Source organism: Diplotaxodon limnothrissa, linkage group LG10, assembly GCF_057381915.1.
Source record: "Diplotaxodon limnothrissa isolate DT_005_m linkage group LG10, D_limnothrissa_male_GT1.1, whole genome shotgun sequence".
Taxonomy (NCBI): domain Eukaryota; kingdom Metazoa; phylum Chordata; class Actinopteri; order Cichliformes; family Cichlidae; genus Diplotaxodon; species Diplotaxodon limnothrissa.
In genome coordinates this window covers 2,421,970-2,441,090 of record NC_140605.1, presented here as the reverse complement: position 1 = coordinate 2,441,090, position 19,121 = coordinate 2,421,970, and the positions used below count along the sequence as shown (strand labels likewise).

Below are 19,121 nucleotides of genomic sequence, written 5' to 3'. Positions count from 1 at the left end.
GCTGATCGGCTTTTCTGTCGCGAGTCCGTGACTCTAGTTTGCTTTTGGCCCACTTTGCACCAGAAAGAGGAAACCAGCGGCTGAACAACAGCAGCACGTTTAAGCTTGATCAGCTATTGTTAGAATGTATTTAATATTACTTTCTACACCAGGATCTTTTTCTACGTAGCTGACGGCTGGTAACTGTGCAGGGGCGGATCTAGCAAAGTTTAGCCAGGGGGGCCAATAGGGCATTAACAGGGAAAAGGGGGCACAAAGACATACTTTTCTTTCTTATTCTCATTTAAAATGTCTAGCTTTTAATAAATAATTATCTGACACCCAAAGTTTTAATTTGATGTAAAATGAATAGAAGTCCATTACTGTATATAGTGACTATTAAGTCTAATATATATACCCTAGTAAGCTATAGTACTTTTTCCTTTGGGAAGGTACCATCTGTGCAGTCTGCAATTTTGTTGAAGAAAGATGTTGAATCTATTTAATATTTCTTGAAAAATAATTGATTTCTGTGCATTTTTTTTCCACACTGCATCAAATTAAGGTTGATTACGTCGATTAAGCATCATGAGGTGGAGCGTGAGGGGTGGTTCCCTATTTTTTATTTATTTATTTTTGTTGTTGCTGGGAGTTGGAACCCTATTAGTTAGGTTGCTTAATATTTATGCTAAGTACTCTTTAAAATACCAGAATAGGGAGGATGGTGTAGGTTTAAGTTTATTAGATTGATCAGTATTGCTGAACTATAAATATTTTTTTTTTGCATACAGGTATAACAGAATAGCTTTAGTGTAGTTGTTGTTTTAAACTTGAGTATGAACTTATACAAAATGCAGCAAGATATTTAAAAAACAGTTTTGTTGATTAAAAAAACACTATATCGGATTCATATCGGTATCGGCAGATATCCAAATTTATGATATCGGTATCGGTATCGGACATAAAAAAGTGGTATCGTGCCATCTCTAGCATGAACCTGCTGTGTTTTATCCACCTGTTTCTACAGATCTGTTACAGTTACACTGCCTCCTGTTAAAGTATTAACGAAACGTACGCTGCTGTTCTAGCTATCCTCCTTATTTTAATCATTTGACTTGTTCATTCTGAGCTGCTGTGGATAAGGGCATCGGCTAATGAATAAACATGTAGTGAGGCTGAAATCCAGATAGCTTTAGCTGCGAGTGTTTGTGTGTGTTTGAGAGACCGCTCGAGGCTACAGGAGCTGACAGGCTGCTAGTTGTTGACCCCAGGGGTAGAGGATGTTAAAAGGAGAGGTGAGGACATCTTGCCTGCTCTGCATTTTACCTTGAGGTTGATGTTGTCACGAGGTGGATGGTCCCCAAGAGCAGGGCAGACGTGCACATGTGTGTCTGTGTGCATGAACATAAGCCGACCTGAGTATATCTACTGGGTTTTGCCGTGGTTTGTCACGATCGCTGCCATGCGCGCACACATGCTCACACCTGCAGTGTACATGGTGTCCAGGTGCTGTGCACAGGGTAGCATGCCTCGTTGTGTATTCTCCTCCGGTTGCAGCAGGACATTGAAGTTAACAGGAGGAGAGTACCCACCTGCAGTTCAGCGCTGCACGTCAGCATCTCTAACAACTGTTTCTGACTAGGCCCCGCCTATGCTCTCGGCAGCCAATCACTCGGCCCTGCCCGTGTTCAGACAATCCTCATCACATCCAGCTCAAAGCTCAACAGCCGATCTCATTAATTCAGTCTGCCTGGCCCGCGAGTCGCTTATATTTCACTTTACCGTTCCACATTTAGCAAAGTTATTTGTGAAGCGGTGCATCTCCTGTCTGTAATGCATACCAAGATCTGTTTTTCTCTTTTCCACACACCTTGTGCACATAATAAATCTGTTCATTTAACGCAGTAGGGCCGCCTGTATCGCGTTGTCTCTGTGCTCTTCCAGCCTCCTTTTGACCTCATCATTCAGGAGAATGAAATCGGCTCAAAGGACAGAAGCCCTAAAAAAAGAGGAGCTGTGCGTTTCAACGCTCAGATGTGTTGACTTGACTTTCACCTTTAAAAGACGCTTTTAAAAATGTCATAACTCACTGACATTTACTGTGTGTGTGTGTGTGTGTGTGTGTGAGCGAGCGAATGTGTGTCTGCAGCAAAGTGCAGGCCAGAGACTTGGGAGCCACGCAGCCTTGGCGTCCATCACTCTACCATCTGTCCATTAGCACCTGCTTCATGTGTGCTCTCCTGCTTTCTGTTTTACCCCCTCTAACCTCGCCCTGTCTGTTTATTAGATCGGGAGGGGCACTCAGTGCTGTCAGTGTACTGTTAATCCTTATGGTTATGCCTGCTAAGCTCCTCCCTTCCCGCCTGGCACCTGGTTCAGATCTGTAGAGCCCCGCTCCAGACGCCATTACAGCACCGTGAAGTCGGCGTCCTGACAGTGAACACAGAGCACAGTCTGTGGCCTTAGATTTCCTCTGTCCAAACATTACCCGTCACTTTCTCTCCCTCCTCTCACTCACCGCGTGTCTGGGCTTGTTTTCGAATCAGTCTCATCTCTTACCAACACCCCGACTGAACGACAGCACACGTGTGCTTGCGTGTCCACTGACGCAGCGCCTTTCTTCCACACGATTATCCTGAGTGACAGCTCTTAATAACTACAGATGTATCAATTACTCTGATTACTGCTCTAATTTGTCAGATGGGCGCTGCTTTGAGTGAGGGAGGAAACTCAACTTTAGAGCTACACAATACACAGACGCACACTGTAAGATTGGAAAATCACTGGGTTGGCTTCCTCTGCCTCTTTGCTCTCCACAGAGAAGCCGTCCAAGCCCAGGTGCTACACTGAGGGCTCCACACATGAAGGCAAAGACGTTGTGCTGAGGTGCACATCTGATGCAGGAAGCAAACCCATGAAATACAGCTGGGAGAAGACTACTGGCAGCAAAGTGCTGCCCGCCTCCTCAGTGCTGGGTAATGCAGCTTTTTACAAGGTCAAACCGTTTAAAGGTCCTGCACATAACTGTTTGTGTTTAACTCTGTCATTTTTCACTGTTTGTTTAGATCCTGTGTCAGGCACAGTCAACGTGAAGAATGCATCTGCCAGTGCATCTGGCACGTATCGCTGCACCGCTACCAATCGCGTTGGCGCCGAGCAGTGCGTGCTCGATCTCAGCGTGACAGCTAGTGAGTACCCAACCGTCTTAATTAGTGTCTATTCAGTCCATTTCACATGTAGAGCTTCCTGTATTCTGGTGTTTAATGATCAGGTTTGGAATAGTCGGAGCAGAAGTTTAAAAGGTTTTCCCAAGGTTATACCCCGTGAGCTGCTCTCGCTTTTAGGACAGCGTTTATACCTACATCAAGGGTGGGGAACTCGAGGGTCGGTGTCCTGCAGGTTTTAGACGTGTCCTTGATCCAACACAGCTGATTTAAACGGCTATACAACCTACTCAACATGTCTCGAAGGTCTCCAGAGGCCTGGTAATGAAAACAGTTGATTCAGGTGTGCTGACTCAGGGTGAGATCTAAAACCTGCAGGACGCCGAGTTCCCCACCCTGACCTATGTTAACAGTATAAACTGTTAAAAAAGGAGGAAAAATCAACACCGACCATCTTGTTGGAATCTTTAGGATGGTGAATATGACAACGTGCTATTTGTTCAAGACAAAAACAGGTCACCATGGCATTAAAATGTATTTATAACATAATTATAGATCGATGTCATTCTTCCTCTTATCAAGTTGTAGAATAGTCTGTAAATCTTTAAAACACGGGGGAGGACGTCAGTGATGTAAATCCTATATATAAACACTTTGCACCTTAATTTCTGTGCTTATTTGCTTTGTTGATATTCAGTAAAAGTTGCTGATTTTATTACTGATCAAATAATCTTCTTGCTTACAGGACAACTGTTACTTATTCTACTGACTCTGTCCTGTTTTGCAGTTGAGTCGGGCTTTGTTGTCTTGTTTTTATTGGTTTGTTCTTTTTAAATGTTAGTGTAAAAAGTGTTTGTGGGAAAACTGCTGTTGCTGTAGCGTGTGTCACTAGATTATGAAAAGTTTTCCTCAACATACAAAGTAAAGGTGAGTGCATGAAAAGCCTCCAAGGTTATTATAACAGGAAACGGATTGCCAGGTCAGCAGGTCAACCATCAGTCAAGTGCAAAGTCTGATGAATTCTGCCTTTGAAAGACGGAATATTAGAGCGACGTGTTGCTGCCGTGCAGGAACGTGGAGCCTTCATTTATGATGTTATTAGATTTCTCCATCGCAGCTTTTGTTAAATCTCACTGAGCCACAGTGTGTGTCTGTGTGTGTGCGTGTGTGTGTGTTAATGAGAGTGTGTATGAAGTACTCGTTCTTCTGATCGTCAAACACCACGCTATGGTTTTGTTTACATTTCACTGGAAACCCAGATGTGCTGTCAGCAAACACAGTTTCCATCACATGGATGCCAACAAGGATATTTTGTTCAGTTCAGCACGTTTCGTGTGTTTCATGTGCTTTATGTGCCTGATTAGGATGACATGCTTGTTATGACTCACGAGTACTCTGCTACACCCAGCACCTTAACCCTCTCCCTTCTTTGTGTCGTCCAGTCCCGAATACTGCCGGCATCGTCGCGGGATCCATAATCGCTGTCCTGTTGATCCTCCTCATCATCGCCATTATCCTGTTCTGCTTCTGCCGTGCCCGTAACAGGAAAAAGTACGAGAAGGAAATCTGCAACGAGATAAGGTACTCGATGAGATTTGGCCCTCAGATGCACACAGCTCCAATCTGATGGATTAATATTTTGTATTACTGTCTAGTGTTTGGTGTGAGAGGTGGAGCGTGTCAAGGTTACGTAATGTTGGATTACAGGGGGCGCCAAAAATGCCATAGGTAACCTGTGATTATTGGTGTCGGCTCAGCGTGTAGCATGATTGGTAGTCATCCACACACACACACACACACACACACACACACACACAACGACCGTGGAAATGGTTTTTATCTCTCAGTGTTTTTATTTTTTTTACCCCTCCTCAAATAAACAGCTGTGGTAATCAGTTTGAAAGCTTTGTTCGTTCTGTGCGTCCTGCTTCGTGTTGCTGCCGGCTGCCCTCCCCCTCAGCCCCCCCCTCCGCCACAGCCACCTACTCTAACTCCCCTCGACGTCCGACTCTTCGTCCGGCCTGTGGGCTCTGCACCATCGCTCTGCCGTGGAATGAATCTGTCTTACACCACAATGTGACACCGCTCGCGCTGTAGGACACAAAGGATTAGACCAACAGTCCTGTCTCGCGCACGCAGACACACATTTGCTGAAACGCCACAGCATGAAAGTACGGACTAAACAAGCGCCGGCCCCTCAGGCTCAGTTTGATTGAGCATTTAACTGGATTATTGCTGCTTATTAGCTGTTAATGTGGTGGCAGAGGGAGTCGAGGGCATGGCTGTGTTTGGATGCTCGGCTCAGTCTCTCCAGGCTTTCGCAGTCGGCGTGACTGAGCTGCGGAGACGATGCCTGACCAGCTGACTTCAATTATTTGCCCTTATTATCGAGTCAAGTCATGTTTCATTTTTAAATGACTCGCAGTCGATTCGTTATGTTCCTCGCTGTTCCTACCTGTGGACTTTCTCTTGATTTGCAGGGCATCACAAAATCATTCTCAGTGTATTTGACACCAAGTCCACGATGACGAGTTTCCAGGTTTGTTGTCTAAACGTGCTGCTGTCTGTTTCCCCCCCTCAGAGAGGATGTGCCCCCTCCCAAGAGTCGCGCTTCAACTGCTCGAAGCTTCACTGTGGCCAGCCAGCGCTCCTCACTGGGCTCCATGTCGCCTTCCAACCTGCACGAGTATGCCCTGAAGCCTCAGTACGACAAGATTCCCTCATCAGAGGAGTACGACAGGCCTCCGAGCCAGGCTCCGGTGCTGCCGCCCTCGGCCGGCAAGATGGCCGGCTACAACCTGAGTCGCATGGGGGGCATCCCTGTCATGGTTCCTGCCCAGACGAGGGACGGTTCAATCGTCTAGCGGATCGTCTTCACGGGAAAGGACTGTGCAAAGAGAGGATGGAACGGAAGGAAGCGGGACAAAAGCTGGGATGGATGCACTCGCCTGATTTTTAGCTCTTTATTATTTACATACGGGAATATTCTCTGCTTATGGAGACCCGGCTCTGCTGTGGTGCTGAGAAGAGAATTTGAGTTGTGCACAACAGAGTAAATGAAGTTTTTATCAAATGCAAAAACATACAAAAAAACTTTTATGAATTTTGTCTCCTGGACGTAAAGTTAGCGTGGGTATAAAGCAGACCGGCAAAGTAAATATCTATTGTATATATGCATGTTTTTTTTGTTTAGTTTCTGTTTCCTGTCTGTTTTTTAAACATACATGGCCCCTGCTGTAGAGTTGTACTGTATGTTTAAAACAGATCCAGGCCCCTGAGTGGCCTGCTGTACAGCTGTATGCATGCATGTATAAAATTACAGCTGTGTGTGCGTGAGCGTGTGTCTGTGAGGCAGTATAAGTTTCTCTTTCATTTGCTTTCTTTAAAATACTAAATAACTGTTTGATCCAGTCTTCACTCCTCAGAGAGGCTCGTTAGGAGGAAAGTCACAGATCTGGTTTAATCCCTGCACCGAGTGCACCGACTGCTTATGTGGGTCAGCCGTTTTCTTTCCAACGCTTCTTCTGTTGTTTGAATTGTCCACTGTGGGGTTGGCCGGGGATTTGAGGGTGGACAGGATTGGCTGGCGGCGAGGGGGAGGTTCAGCCGAGCAGATCTTGTGATTGGGTGTATTATTGCTTCTTGAGTGAGCTTGAAAAGGAGCAGTGTCCATCCCCCAACTCTTCTCCAGAAAACTTTGAAGAGGTGTAGAGAAATAACGGAGGCCGCTGGACAACAAGGTTCACCGAGCACTCGGCGCTGATTATGTTTGACTGTCCGCAGGCCTTTAACCACCCAAAGGACGTGTAGGCGTCCCGAACGGGTTAAACACCAAGTTTGAATTCATTGGTAGTAGCTCACCCCCCTCAGAGCTGCCACGTATGCAGTCCTCTGTATCTGAGGTGCATTACAAGGAGCCTGTATCTTAATTAACCTTCTCTGTGTGGTTAATGTGAAACCTTTTGTGGCTTAATTAAGATGTTTTTTAATGATGTAAAGCAGGATGAAGACAGTTCCCACACAGAGAAACAAATGGTGAATATTCTGTGTGTCTACGTTATAACCAGTCCAAGTTTATCTTGCTCTCAGATCCTGTGAACGTTGGTGCAGTCGGTCGGTTTAAGTTGCCACAGTGACGTCGGTTATTTAATTCCCATTCTTCCACCATTTGGAAGACCAAAAATCTCATCTTCTATTTTCTAAGAAAAATAAAGGCAGTAATTTAGCAGGAAAAGCGTTTCTTTTCACTCTGACGCCTTATTGTACTCCTCGTTTTAGCCTTACAACTTCTCCTCCGTTCACTTCCTCACAGCTCAGTTATGATGACTTCTATCGTGCCTTGTTTTCCCAGTTGAGTTGCGTTGTAGCGCGTCTGCCACTGGTGCAGTAACATCGCCCTGCATGGCCGCCAGTGCCACGACATCAGAAGAACAATAATCTATACGCAGCCTGTTTTGTACCTTCTGTTGTCCCACTCCCACTTACCTCATACGATTTTTCCCACGGCTTGCAAAACCTTTACGACTGTCTTAAACCTATTTTTTTATTCCAAAAACATGATTTTGTTCTTTTTTTTTTAAACTTGATTTTAAACCTCAGTAATTGATGTGCTTTTTAAGAAAAGAGACAAAACAGCTAAATGGCTCTGGCTGTACGTATAAATATTTTGTCAAAGTAACCCTATCTAATCGCAACAAAACGAAAGATGTAAAGACGACACTGTCTATATGGATGTTTGTGATGCTCTGCTGTGCTTGACAAATCTATATCTAGGAGGGGGTTAGTGCAGAGAGCGTGTGCGTCAGGTTTTCGTGTGTGAATCCCAGTATCTAAGAGGAGGTGACAGCTGTAGAAAAGTCTTGGCCCCTGGACTGCAGATTTGATGTAACACCAAGAAAAGTGAGATGTGGGCCTGTCTAGACAAAGAATTACATCTGTCAGATCTACTTAAACACTCTTCTGTGTGCAGGTTTGTGTGTGCAAGAGAGAACTGGCTGATGTGTTGCTGAGGAGTTTGTTGTGGGCCCTTGTAGGATTCTCTTTAGACCCTTCACCTGCTGGCAAAGTGTACAGAGCTCACAGAGGGGCTCCTGCTACTGTCCCCCTCTGTGCTCACAACATTAATAACTAATATTACTAACCGTACTAACAGTAGCTTTGAAATCAACCTGCTAATACTATATGAAGATCTACTTTTGAGGTTTGCACATGCGTGGAAACCACTTTTCTTTTGTGTGTGTATCATTTGTGCTTTATTTTTGAATAATAAAAGTCCATGAAATAAGGAAACGCTTGGCTGTTGTCGTTTTTTGTTTCTCTGAGCACTAAAACGTTTATCTCCCGTCCAGCAGCGCGCTCACTGGGGACCCGGTCTCCTGTCCAGCTGATTGTGATTAATTTCAGGCAGTCGCTGAGTTCCACCCCTTACACCAGGTGAGGTGACTTTCTAACCGCTTAATGACCGCCATTAGTCAAAGAAGCAGGCAGGCGGCGATTGCGCCTGCCATTTCCACTCCACGCCGTTCGAGCTCAGAATAAACACGCAGAGGTTTGAGCCCACCTATTCTGTGCGCCGCTTACGTCGACTCATCGTCACTCCCTGGTTGCGCCGTTCGGTCTCTGGCATCTTTGCCATTTGTTTCCGTGTTTGCTTAGCTTTTTCAATTACAGCCAATTTCCTCCCTTAGTTAATGTGGTGGGTAATTACGTTTACTGCAAGCCTGCACTAATCAAACTTGTGCAAAATTTGCTTCCTAATTAAGTATGCTGAATGATGTGAAACGCCTGGGTAACAGCTGAGGCACACATGTTGGTGTCGCGTCTTTCTATTGCAATCACTGTCCTCAGCCTCTTTATACACTTAACATGCTGGTGATCTTGACATGCGGATGGATCAATAGATGATTATTAGCCAAAGGCTACACCGCGTGCAGGCTGTGGGCAGGTAGTCAATAACCAGATTAAAGCACTTAGCAGCACTGCTAAGTGGACGTCCATCGCTGTAATTGGATGTCAGTAACAGATAGGGCCACGGAGCATTGATCTGTGGCGAGTCCGAGTCTCCCGTGGAACCTAATAGCTCCCCAGCAGTTGTGCACATCGGGGTGTGTGCAGCTGCACTGATACCAGCGCAATCTCAGCCACCTTTACAAATGGACGTGACTGGATGTAATGGCACTTTTATAGCTGCGCATTCCAAACATTCATTAAAAGGATATTAGTGATGTGTGCTAGTGCACGTGTAGAGATGAGATTTATGGAATAAGCGCTGTTCTCTCATTGAATTAATGTACAAAGAGTCATACATCATCAGTCTCCTCCAGCCCAATATCCATTTGTAGCATTTTTTACCTCTTGTCCTCATTCACATAGCTGAGGGGAGAGAGTGGTGGTGCACTGAGCACCTGGGGATTTGTGCCTGCCTCCCACTTCCCCGGCCCTCCCCCCACCTTCTGCCTGGCTAAGGTATTAATTGTTTGTACAGATAAAGGAGGCTGGTACAGCAGAAAAAAAACACCAAAAAAACCCTCATTGGTTCTCCAGGAGGGTTTCCTTGGCAACCTTATCTGGTTGTATACAGTCTAAGCTGGCTGCTAGAGGGATGATTTATCTGCCTGCTAACAAAAGAGGCCTCTAAAAGCACAGGTCTCATCAAAGTCGCTATCCTCCCGCGTGATGTCTCCTGTCACAGACGCTAAGCTTTCTGCCATTTTTAGAAACCTCCCTCAGGTTGGGAGAGGGTTGCAGGGGGAATTCTGGGCAGGATGGTGGAATATGCATAATGTGAAGAGACGGCTCCATCGGCACAGCAGTACATTAAGTTTTTGGCTCGGCGCTCTTAGCACTTTGGATGCAAAAATGGCACACAGATTATGATGTGAAAGTAAGCTTTTACAGCCACGTCGGATGAATGACTGAGGAGTTCAGCCCTTTTTGGACGTGGCCCCCCTCGCGTTTTGGTCTCTATAGTATTCTGATGGATACAGAATCTGGATTCTCCCTGATGTCAAAACGGGAAGCTTTAAGTCGTACGTGCAATGCTGCAGCACTCTTCAGAAGCTTTTAGCTTCACGCTCTAAATCCAGCACCTTCTCATACTTTAATGGTCATAATATTAATGTCACACATGTGGGATACTGGATGTGAAAATACACCTAAAGCTGACAGCCTGAACTTTTAATGCATGTCACCGTGCCATGTCAGAGGAACGGGAATGGGAAAAGGAGGCGCAACATCAATTTGTCACCATGCAAACAGCCACAGCTCTCAGCCATATGTCGCCTTGAACAACCCGCACGCCGAGGCTGGAGACCGCGGAGGATGCTCTGTGAAGAGGGAGTTGAGTCGCAACCTGAGCCAGTCATCCCGCCCTGTCTGCTGTGCCCACCGACAGCCTGGATCTCTCGTGGGGCCCACCCAGCTGGCATGTACTCATTTGTCAGACTTGGAGGAAGAGACCGCTGGTACACCAACCATTGCCCCCTCCCACATCCTCCACGCATCCGTGCCTCGCCATTTGGTCGATACGGAGTCATCCGTTTAAAGGTTGACGTCTGCACACGCTGCATCTCAGCGTCATCTTGGGTCACTATTTTCGACCGCATGCCGCTCACATTTGGATGACTAATATGTGACTTTTGATGAATGACCTTCCCCTCTGTGCTCAAGGGAGGAAAGGGGAGCAGAGGCGGATTCACGCTGAGATTGCACTCAGTCCAACAACATGTTTTTTCCCTCAAGATCCTGTTCTCTCTGCTCTCTCTGGACTGATTTTGGTGAGCTTCATGGATCGGTAAAGTGATGCTCATCTGCACATGTGACATTTTTACTGGCAGGGAGATCACTGTGTGTGGCAAGAACAAAAACGAAGTTCCTTAACCGCACAATGCATTGGAAAATAACCATGTTCAGAGTTGGTCCTCATCACTGAAGCATATGGCAGTGGAGGACAAAGGAACAGTGAGAGCGCCAGATCAAACGGCGTGCTCAGAGAAACGACTCCTGGTTTAATATCCTCCCTGAATACTGTACTAGATCTTCAGTCACCCAGTACCTCTGATCTTTTGTCCCAGCCCTGTGCCGTTATCTCCTATCTCCCTTGGCTGAAGCTGAGAGATTGGAATCGGGAGCACTGCAGTTAAAACCTCACACGGCAAGATGGAGGTTACAGCTCGCCGCAGTCGTTTACAATGTGATTTGTACTTTTAATCTGAACCTCGGCCGGACTCTATTATAGGTGATCAAGCTCCAATGCCGTGTCATCGGGAGGGCACAATCGAGGCCAACAATAAAATGTAGCCTCGGGCCACAGTTTCCCTTCTTTTCTCCTTCTGATGATTGGGGTCATCTTTGTTATTACCACAGTGATGTCAGTGATATATTACGTGCGTGAGTCTCTCAGTGCCTGTCCATGTGTGAGTTCATATATATCAATGCTGGCGTGTGCTTCCATGTTTCCTGTGTGGCCACAGTCAGGGCAAAGGTCAGGTTACTGATTTAAGGAGATGGGGCGATCCCAGTTCCCTCTGCACCAGCACAGCTAACACTTACACCACCTCAGGCTGTTCCAGCTGAGAAATTAAGACGCATGAAGTCGCAGTATATACATGCTTTCTCTCAGCCGCATCACTCAGCTATGCAGATGACACACAGCTTTATGTCCCTGTTATGTATTTAGTAAAATCAGTTTATAGTTTGTGGCACTACTTTCTGTTATTGAGTGTAGAACACAAAGTGTGGTGTATGCGCGCATTGATATGCCTGCGCCTTGTTTTCCTTAGACTGGTTATTAAAGTAAATTCCTACGACTAAAGAAGGCGTCGTTACTTACCAGTTAAGTTATAAGAGAACATAACAGTCCCTATGACAGCAGTTAAACATAATGAAGGATATCTCTGTCCGTAGATAGAGCTTTTCCTCCTAAGGCATGGGCACCAATAAGCAGAGTTCATCCTTTAACATATAAGAAAATTAAAATATTCTCATGCATGATCAACGGGCAATCACGGTACCGGCCGGAGTACCGGGAGCAGTTCAGAAGAACAAGAAGACGCGGAGACCGTTCTAGGTGTCATTCCAAACTGACTCAGAGGTTTATTTATCAGACAACAGCTTATATAGAGGAAAAAGGTTCGTGTGTCAGCAGATTCTCAGTTCAAACCGGTACAGACCAAATAAGGAAACGTCTTCCTGCCTTGTGAGCAGAGAAGTATCCTTTGTGTAGTTTATCAGTTCAGCTACAATTTATGATCATTCCAGCAAAATACACTCCTAGACATAGAATACAGAGTTCTTTCATTAGTGAATTCTGAAACAAACCACCTGGCCTTTAACGAGCCTTTTTCTAAGAGATAAAGAAGGGAGGATGGGAGTAAGGAAGTGGTCTCGTCTCTGTGGTATTTTCGACCTTGGGGTACCAGCCTGTGAGTCTTACACATCAATTCTTGGGTCAGAGAGAAAGAGAAAAACAACTAGTAAATGGGCCTTATTGAGTAACAGTTTTGAGTAACAGTTTTCACTACAAAGCAATATCCTGTAAATGCTACCGTGGTATCAAAATATCACAACACATAATGCTTTAATACAGTAATTAGAGCACGCTGTAGGCATTAAAGGTACTGCGCTCAGTGGTTTGAATTATATCTGTCTAATAGACTGCAGCTTGTTCACAAACTAAGGTTAATAATGGAGATCCACAGGGTTCAGTGTTAGGACCAATATAAGGCAGTGTTCTTCAGGTGCAGAGCATAAATTTTCACTGCATCATAAGCCAAACGATGCACCAGTTAGTTGCATAAACAACCTCTAATTTTCTGCTTCTGAGTTCAGATCAAAGGTCGTTGTACTCAGCCCTAAGAATCGTAGAAATATGGAGTCTAACCAGATACCTCCCCTGGGTGGAACGACCTTTGACTCCAGTAACACTGATGAATCTGGGAGTCGGTTTTGACCAGGATATGTCCTTCACTGTGCACGTTAGACAAATATGTTGGACTGCTTTCTTGCATTTGCAATATCTCTAAAATTAGAAACACCCTGTCTCAGCGTGATGCTGAGAAACTACTTATTACTTGTAGGTTTAACTATTATAATTCATTATCATCATGAAGTCCTAAAACTCACTGATAAGCCTTTAGTTGGTCCAAAATGCTGCAGTGAGAGTGATGACAAACGTCTTCCATCTCAGCTTCTCTTCATAGTTGAACTGAATTTAAAATTCTTCAGCTGACACAGCTGAAATCAGGCCTCATCTCATTTTGAAAACAACATTTTTATGAATCACTCTGCATTGACTCATCAGTTATTATTCATCTCTGGCTCTCCTTCACAGGGCCTCTTCTGTCCCGCCCCTCGCTGAGCCCAGTTCTGCTGAAGGTTTCTTCCTGTTAAAAGCGGGTTTTTCGTTCCCACCGTCACCAAACGCCTGCTCATAGAGGGTCGTCTGATTGTTGTGGTTTTCTGTGTTATTGTACGGTGTTTACCATAAACAGTGCGCTGGGGCAGCTGTTGTGATTTAAAACAAATGTAGTATAGTCATCAAACTGGCACTGGGACGCCAGTGGTGCATCTTGTGGGTTATTCTGCAGGTGTTTTACCAGTTCATAAACTTGTGAGTTTGGATGTTGGGTGATTGCCTCAGGTGTTACTCACTGACCCAGTTATTGATAGAGTGTAATTTAGTCAGGATATTAAACATTAAGTGATAATTATTTTCACTTCTGTCGCTGTAAAGGTAACAGATGTTTTTGGACCACTGCTAAATTAACTGAACTTCAGGAGGTCTTATTTCCAAAGTGTCCACCTGTTTCTGATTCTAAAATTCCTGCATCTTAGATACTCTTTCTCATTTCGAGGTTGCTAACATCTGCTGTCTTACTGGTGTTAGTTAAGCTTGCAGGGCCGTGTAGATGCTACCTGTTGGCACAGTGTAGCAGGCTGAACTGTCTGTGTATGGGCTGACAGGAGCTTTGAGATGTGTTGGTGCTGCAGAACAGAAACATAACGTGGATCTTTGCCAAACTTTTGCTGTTGTTTGAGGAAATTTCTGTTGACTCTGTGCTTGCACATTGACTCTAAGGCTAACGTCTGTTTGCTCACTGGGTTTTTACCGCAGTCTTGTTGACATGTCATAGCAGGAAACTCACAAAGGTTCATAGTAAAATTTGTAATGGCTGCCCATTAGTCTCTTTTAGGATAGTTTACATGCTGCCTCAATGGGATTACATATGAAGTTAATGAATGGAAAAAGTAATTAAGTTATTATTATGAACTTATTTCAGTCTGAGTTTCTGTCTCTTCTGTATCGGCACCACTGTGAATGCACAATGAGACACAATTTACACATTGAAAACAAAGTGTTGCACATGCCACACGTGTATATTCACTGTTTTTCTGCTCAGTATGAGAGAAACTAAAAATTCACATGTAGCTGTTTTCCCTTTTGAAACCTGAGCTTTTGCCTTACAGTGGATTAAAACGTTTCCATGATTAATTTGAGCTTTCACTATAACAGTAACAACAGAATAGAATAGAATGCCTTTGTACATCTGTATAGTGACAATAATGAGATACAGAGCAGAACAAATATATAAAATGCCCAAATATACAATCTGATAAAAAAAATATATATCTATACACAGAAAATAAGGAAACGTGTGACAGTTGCCCTTTAAACCAGTTTGTGATAATTAGCATGGAAGATAATCACTATTTTAGCAACAGCTGCTGAGGCTAACTCCTCCTCTGTGGTTTATCCGATGCTCCTGGAATTATTCAAGGTTAAGAATAATACACTCTCCATACTGAACTAAACTTGGAAAAAATTAGTTACGTGAGAAAAAGACCCACTTTTGTGGCTGACTTTGTGAAACTTGCTTCCATCTTTTCTTATGTGAATATTTTGTGTCTGTAATGTGTTGCATAATATTTTGGATGTAACGGTTCTGATCAGAAATGGGAAAATGTAATTAGGAGCTCTTTCATAATGTGGTCTGTAAATATCAGACTGTTATAAAATCATTTACGTTTCTTTTCCCACACTGATGTTCAGTTTACCAGTAATAGAAGACAAAAAGTCTGGGAGGGAAAATGAACCATTAATCTTAGCTGATTATTTTTCTGTTTGCTAGTTAAAGTCATTATTTCTGCTAGTTACACGCCTGTTTTTTAACATGTACACACTGTGAGTTTGGTTATGTACTATATGTACAGGAGTAGGTGTGACCCTTCTTTCCTCCACTTCCTCTCCAGGTCACTGTTAAAATGAGATGTCAGTGGATGGTGCATGCCCCCAGCAGGCCACTTGTTGTCTTCTTCTTATCCTATAGTAGGTTTCACACTGCAGATGGTGTTCAGCTCTCTCTATTATGACCAGAACTGTTCAGTGTCTGCTCTGCTCGAAGAAGGTCAGAGTCCAGACACCAAATATCAGCTCTGTACATCCTCTGCATTCAGTCGGGATGTTCCACACGAGCTGGCCGAACCGTTGGTGTGCAGCTGAAGCAGCTCCTGCAGTAATTAAAGTTCATCAGTCTGCACTGGCAGATCTGAATCTCACTGCTAATGAGGCCCCGCCGCATCAAACCCATGAAGGTCATCCGAACCTGTCTTTGTTGAAATCAGACGAAAAGAGCGGCAGGATTAGGGCGGGTCATATGATATCTAGGTCAGCGTGAAGAAAGAATACAGAGCAGGTAGGAGTAATAAAACACAGTGTGTCTGAGAGTGCTGCTAAAGCGGCTATCTGGTTGCGTCAGTTGTGACAAAGACTTTTTCCTCTGTTTTCTTCTGCCACACTGCAGCTGTGTGTGTTTCCTTTTGAAGGTCACTGCTGTGTAAAAACACTCCTGTTTTCATTGCCGCCCACAGAAAGCCTGAAATACCCTCCATAAGCCCAAAAACACATTGAAAGACAACTTGAGTATTTCTGCTGGTCTTACTATAGCAGGAACTCTGACAATATTATATAGCATTTTTCCACCATTGCAGCAAACTGTCATTCAGCTATTCAAACCTCTTATGTCCAACATGATGATGCTGGGAATCTATTAATCTATCTGCTATGACCAGGCTGTGCATCCTCCTCTGACTCCTCCTCTTCTCCTCACTATAAACAGAAGCTCTAACCGGCTCCACTGATTGTGTGTAAGATCATATGTCTGAAGAATTATGGTCATTTCCTCGGGTTCAGTGGAGGGCTGTGTGCACTCTGCTCCAGTTCAGCATGTATATATATGAGAGCAGCTCTTCCTCTTTTCATCTCAGGCTTTCCAGATTTGTAATATTACCCCACCAAGCAGCTGTGTTACCATGAAACGACTCACAGTGACAAACGAATGAACTCCTTTTTGAACAGGCTGAGCATTAAGTTAATCCTGAACAGACAGCTTCACTGGTAGGCTCGTGTTTATAGGCTTTCTCTTCTTTTTTCTAAGCAGAGGAGTGGAAAATCTAGGGGAACATTACCACTGAGAGTGGGATGCCTTTCCTTTTTTACAAACAGGAAAATATTTTTAGGAGCGACCGAGCCAAGTTTGTTTGGAGCTGATTAGAAGTGTTGTCAGCGGGGAGAAAATACTGAACCTTCCTCTTTTTTGTAGGGGAATAGGGTGGCGTGTTAGCCAGAGCCAGTGTGTGGTGCTACATGAGATTAAGACGATGTGGAGCTTGTATGATCAGGTGATGGGCAATGTGTGGTTCTCGGATCGCTTTATTATTCTTATGAAATATGATCTTATTTCCCAGAGACTGGCTTTGTTTGCAGTAACACTGAGATATAGCACCGAGGCGTCAGATTCCTGTTTGCTGTGGGTTCAGGTACAAATACAGGTGTGCCTCCAGTTACGACACAGGCTGACGATCGAGGACCGTCAGCCTGCTTAGTTTCTGTCATGTGTTTAAGCTCACAAAGGATATAAATGTCAATCAAGGAGCGTCTGGCACGCAATGCTGTTCTTCAGGTTTGACAGCATGCGTGATTGTCAGTGTTGAAGCAAATCGCATTTGTGCATTGGTCAGAGGAAGTTGACCTCGGCAAACTGGTTCTCTGCTCGTGAGATGACAGGCACAGTGTGTGCTATCTGCTGTGGATGAGCCCTTTGTTGCTCCCTTTGTTTCACCTTGCAGTCCATCAGTGTGCACTGATGCCACCTTGTGTCGAAAAGGTGAATTACATAAGCAGAGTTTTGTGGCCATCAGTGCAGAGGCGGGGACATACAGGTCATACCTGAGGCTTGTTTCAGTGCAGGTTCCAGCATTTACTCAGTGTTAAAGGAAGCGTCCTTTCTAAACTCTATTTGAATATTTGCAGATTGTTACGTGTTAGACGTCACTTGTTACTTGTTGTAATGCGTTACTTTACTCAACCCCAAAGGTTGATGCTGTTCATCTGGATGTTTCAGTGGGAAAAACATTTCACCATCATCCAGGTGACGTCTTCAGTCTCAGCTGACTGCAGGTTTCAACCTTATAAACAGGACATTTGCATAAAGACTGAAACCAGCACCACTGAAAACGCTGCGTCCAGATGAACAGAATCAACTTTTGGGGGATTTACTTACCTGGATGACTGAGCGTGCATCAAGACGTCACTTTACCTAATTACTCCCTACTCGTTACTTTTCTTCTGCATTACTCCATGGACCCGAAACACCTTCCTGTAACAATATGAACCTACACACACACACACACACACACACACACACACACACACACACACACAAATCCCTATCCTAACTAGAAGTTTTGGTCAACACCAGCCTTACATTTACAGTACCACTGCTCTACTGGATGCCAAATATTATAATATTTTCACTATGTTGAAGTCACGTTTCTATCTTGTGAGCCAAAGTCTTCAATTTTTATGCAGTTTTCATTTCCATATGAATTTGATTGTGTAACCTAATTACTAAGACATTTTACACTCTACTAAATAAAATAGGCCCACTTTTTGAGTTTTGATGGTCGAGCAGCATGCTGGTAGAAAACATTACCAGCAACTCTGTTGATGCCAGCTTCATATTTGGAATTTGTTTTTCGGGAGTCTTAGTGAGGCAGCACGTCAGCATTTTAAATTGAGCAGTTTTAGCAAACAAAGCGAAAGAGCAGCGCTTGAAGGAGGAAGGTGGGAGCAGAGCAGTGTTGGGGTTTGTTCTCTAGCATTGTTAGTCTGTACCTGCAGCTGTGATTTGGTGCTATGTAAATAAAACTGAGTTGAAGTGTAACTCCTTATTTTGGAACTACACTAACACCGGTCGTATGTAGAGACAACATTGGTTCACAGTTTTGTGTTCAGAGGCTAAAAACGAGGCCTTTAGAGACCTTCAAGACCAGACTCTGTCTCCTTGGAAGCAAAATATAAAGAAATGAGGTGTCCAAGACTTTTGGATGGCACTATATTTGACACAGCAACGTGTAGTTTATATATAAATGTTAAACTTCATTGGCTCCACATTTCCAAATACCAGAATTGCCTGTTTGAACTTTAGTGATTGAAAACTGAAGACTGGGTCCTGAAAGAGTCCAGATCAAACATTTTCTTCTTTTTAACTTTTGAAATCTACCGTTTTGTGCGTACTGGTCTAGACGGGCAGGATTAATGAGCACCTTCTGTTGGAAACCATAAAAATCACAGTGAGCTTATTAGCAGCCAGGTTTGCACAAAAACACTGTCGTGAATTGATGTAAATGTAGTTCAGACTGCAGGAGGTCGTTGGAGAGAAGTGTTCTCAGCTGTTTTTCACTTTAACGAGCAAAGTAAGAGATTAATGTTGAGTCACTGTCAGGATTTCATCACATAAAACCTCTACGTACTCTGTACACCGCCGGAGCAGGTTTATTATGTCTTTGTTATCAGTCTGATAAAGAAATCACACCACAGGATCCCATTTATCAGACCCCCTGCTGTCACACATCATTAATCACGAGCTTGGGCCTAACAGCGTCTCATTAAAAGCTTTTCTGACTCTTGATAACAAAATC

The 19,121-nt window shown here is 44.2% G+C and overlaps 1 protein-coding gene across 1 annotated transcript in view; it reads left to right on the top strand.

Moving 5' to 3' along the window:
* cxadr (CXADR Ig-like cell adhesion molecule) overlaps positions 1–8,376 on the top strand; it is a 40,576-nt gene extending 32,200 nt beyond the window's left edge. The window contains exons 4-7 of the mRNA XM_085364257.1: positions 2,799–2,954; positions 3,045–3,167; positions 4,586–4,724; positions 5,725–8,376. Of these exons, the coding sequence (XP_085220383.1) occupies positions 2,799–2,954; positions 3,045–3,167; positions 4,586–4,724; positions 5,725–6,007 (701 nt within the window). The 3' untranslated portion in view covers positions 6,008–8,376. The remainder of the gene's footprint in view (positions 1–2,798; positions 2,955–3,044; positions 3,168–4,585; positions 4,725–5,724) is intronic.
* The last annotated feature ends 10,745 nt before the right edge of the window (positions 8,377–19,121 follow it).